Source organism: Chinchilla lanigera, unplaced genomic scaffold (assembly GCF_000276665.1).
Source record: "Chinchilla lanigera isolate Chin_1 unplaced genomic scaffold, ChiLan1.0 scaffold00273, whole genome shotgun sequence".
NCBI lineage: Eukaryota > Metazoa > Chordata > Mammalia > Rodentia > Chinchillidae > Chinchilla > Chinchilla lanigera.
The window spans coordinates 6186-8357 of NW_004955674.1; the positions used below are offsets into that span (position 1 = coordinate 6186).

The window sequence follows — 2172 nt, forward strand, 5'->3', positions numbered from 1 at the left end:
ACATTGTTTTTAAGTATTATAGTATTATTTTGTGAGCATGAAGCATCTGTATTAACTTGGTTAGGTGTGTTTTAACTGAATACTGTGAAATGTGAGTTGTTCTTACCTTCCAAACTGAAACAAATCTAATCTGCTGCAACAGCTGTTTGTTGAATGTTGTAAGTGGGTAATATCTTTTACCTGTTGATGAGAGTTAAATTCTAAAACTAAGCTCACATTTGTAGAGTCATCCAAGTACCTAACCCCTACTGAGATTGTGAATGTAACATTGTAGGAGTAGATGCAACTTGAGACTGTAGCCATAAGTGAAATGAATCAGACTAGCATGTACAAACATGGTATTGTCTCCCCGGTGTGAGAAACTGAAAGGGTAAATAAGGTCTAAAATGTACAATATTGTGAAATGGGAAGACATTGTTCAAAAGGAAAAAGGGATGATGATGGGTGAAAGGGGAGAGGACAGTAGGGAAAAGGGAAAAAAAGCAAGTCAGTTGTAGTGTTAGTGTCTTAGTTCATTGAAAAGGAAGGTGTGTGCTCATAGTGGTTGGAGAAATTTTTATGCCCATGTCTTGTACCTTGAGCAACTGCTCTAAAAATAACAACATGCAATGTATTAACTATTGTTATTCTCCTATTATTTTGCTAAGAAATTTTGTTTTACCTTTTTTCTATAAAATAAAAAGGAACGCCTGCCTGGCAAGCGCAAGGTCCTGAGTTCGGTTCCCGGTACCGGAGAAAAAAAAAGGAGTAGATATGTAAACTATCATCTTTACTCTACCTAGGTTTGTTTAATGTGGAATACGAGGGCCAGTTACCTATCGACATTTTTCCAACCTGTGGTGCTGTAAAACAGGGGTCTTCTGTGATTATCAAAGTAGATTTCTGTGCAGACCGATCCGGACTTGTAAATGAAGTGGTAAGGTAAGTGTATATTATGCTTTGTTTTATTTTAAAGAAAAGTAAAACAAGCAATAAAAACAATGGTATAAAATACCAAAGCAAGATTGTAGGAGAGTAACCATGGTTAGTACATTGCATATTGTTATCTTCAAAGCAGTTGCTCATATTACAAGATACAGGCATGAAAAATTGATCAAGCACTATAGGTTTATACCCTTCCTTTCAATGAGCTAATAGCAATTAATAGTATAACTCTTTAACTATCTTGTGTGTGTATACAATTGTAATATGATTGTTTTTCCTCTTTCACCCTTTAAAATGTACCTTTATTTATATATTAGCTTCTTTTTCTTTTACTTAATACTCGTTCTTAGAGGTGGTACTGTTTTCTGAGCACTGAGTTCTCAGAAATGGGAAGAACTAGTGGATGGGGCATAAGTACATGAAATAGGAGCTCGTAGGTTGGATTTGGGGGAGGTAAGGGAGAGACCGGGAGAGCACTCTACTAATGGTTAGCATTCTACTAACCATTGTGCTATACATGTATCAGTGCAGAGAAGTTGGTCAGCAAGTAAGTGAGGTGATTGATTGTCTGTGTCTGTGAGCACAGGATGTTAGTAAAGTAGTGGAAGTGAGTTACAGGGGTTACTTCAGGCAGAGCAAGTAGCAGACTTGAAATACTGACAGTGTTATACATTGAGGGATCTGAGGCAATGCAGAGTCAAAGAGGTGTGCTGAGTGATGTGAAATGGGAAGAGGATCTGCGGAAGGAGAGGGAGGAAAGGGCACTAGGGCAAGGGGGAGTATACATGAACCCATTTCCCAGTGTGCATATAATTATAATGTACTGAAAACATACACTGAAATGATGAGATCAGAAAAACAGAATGACATAGGTTCCAGTAAAGGGCTGTAGTAGGCCAACATTTTTATGAGGTGTGTCTCAATTCATTAATGGTATGTGCAATTGGTCATCACCTGTATTGAAAAGAGTGAAATAGAAAATATCAGAATATATTTCACATAAAAAAAAGGAATATATCTCACATAGCAAGGGAAATGCTTTTTTTTGTAAATAATCTTTCTCTTTTTCTATATGTGTATATTGCAATGGAAAATACATCTCTTACTGGAAAGTTACAGTCATAAATGTATGAGAAATAGTTGTGAGCCCTGACAGGAGCTTAGGTTTCACTGTGAAGTCTCAGGAAGGTTTTAGGAAGAAAATACCTTGATTGGTTTACACTTTAGAAAGGTCATGCTAGTAGAATT

At 36.6% G+C, this 2172-nt stretch overlaps 1 protein-coding gene across 1 annotated transcript in view; it reads left to right on the top strand.

Moving 5' to 3' along the window:
* Window positions 1–782: 782 nt before the first annotated feature.
* LOC106147662 (uncharacterized protein CXorf22-like) overlaps window positions 783–2172 on the top strand; it is a gene marked incomplete at its 5' end in the record, with an annotated part of 3277 nt that continues 1887 nt past the window's right edge. Inside the window, 1 exon segment of the mRNA XM_013510178.1 lies at window positions 783–921. Coding sequence (XP_013365632.1) covers window positions 783–921 — 139 coding nt within the window.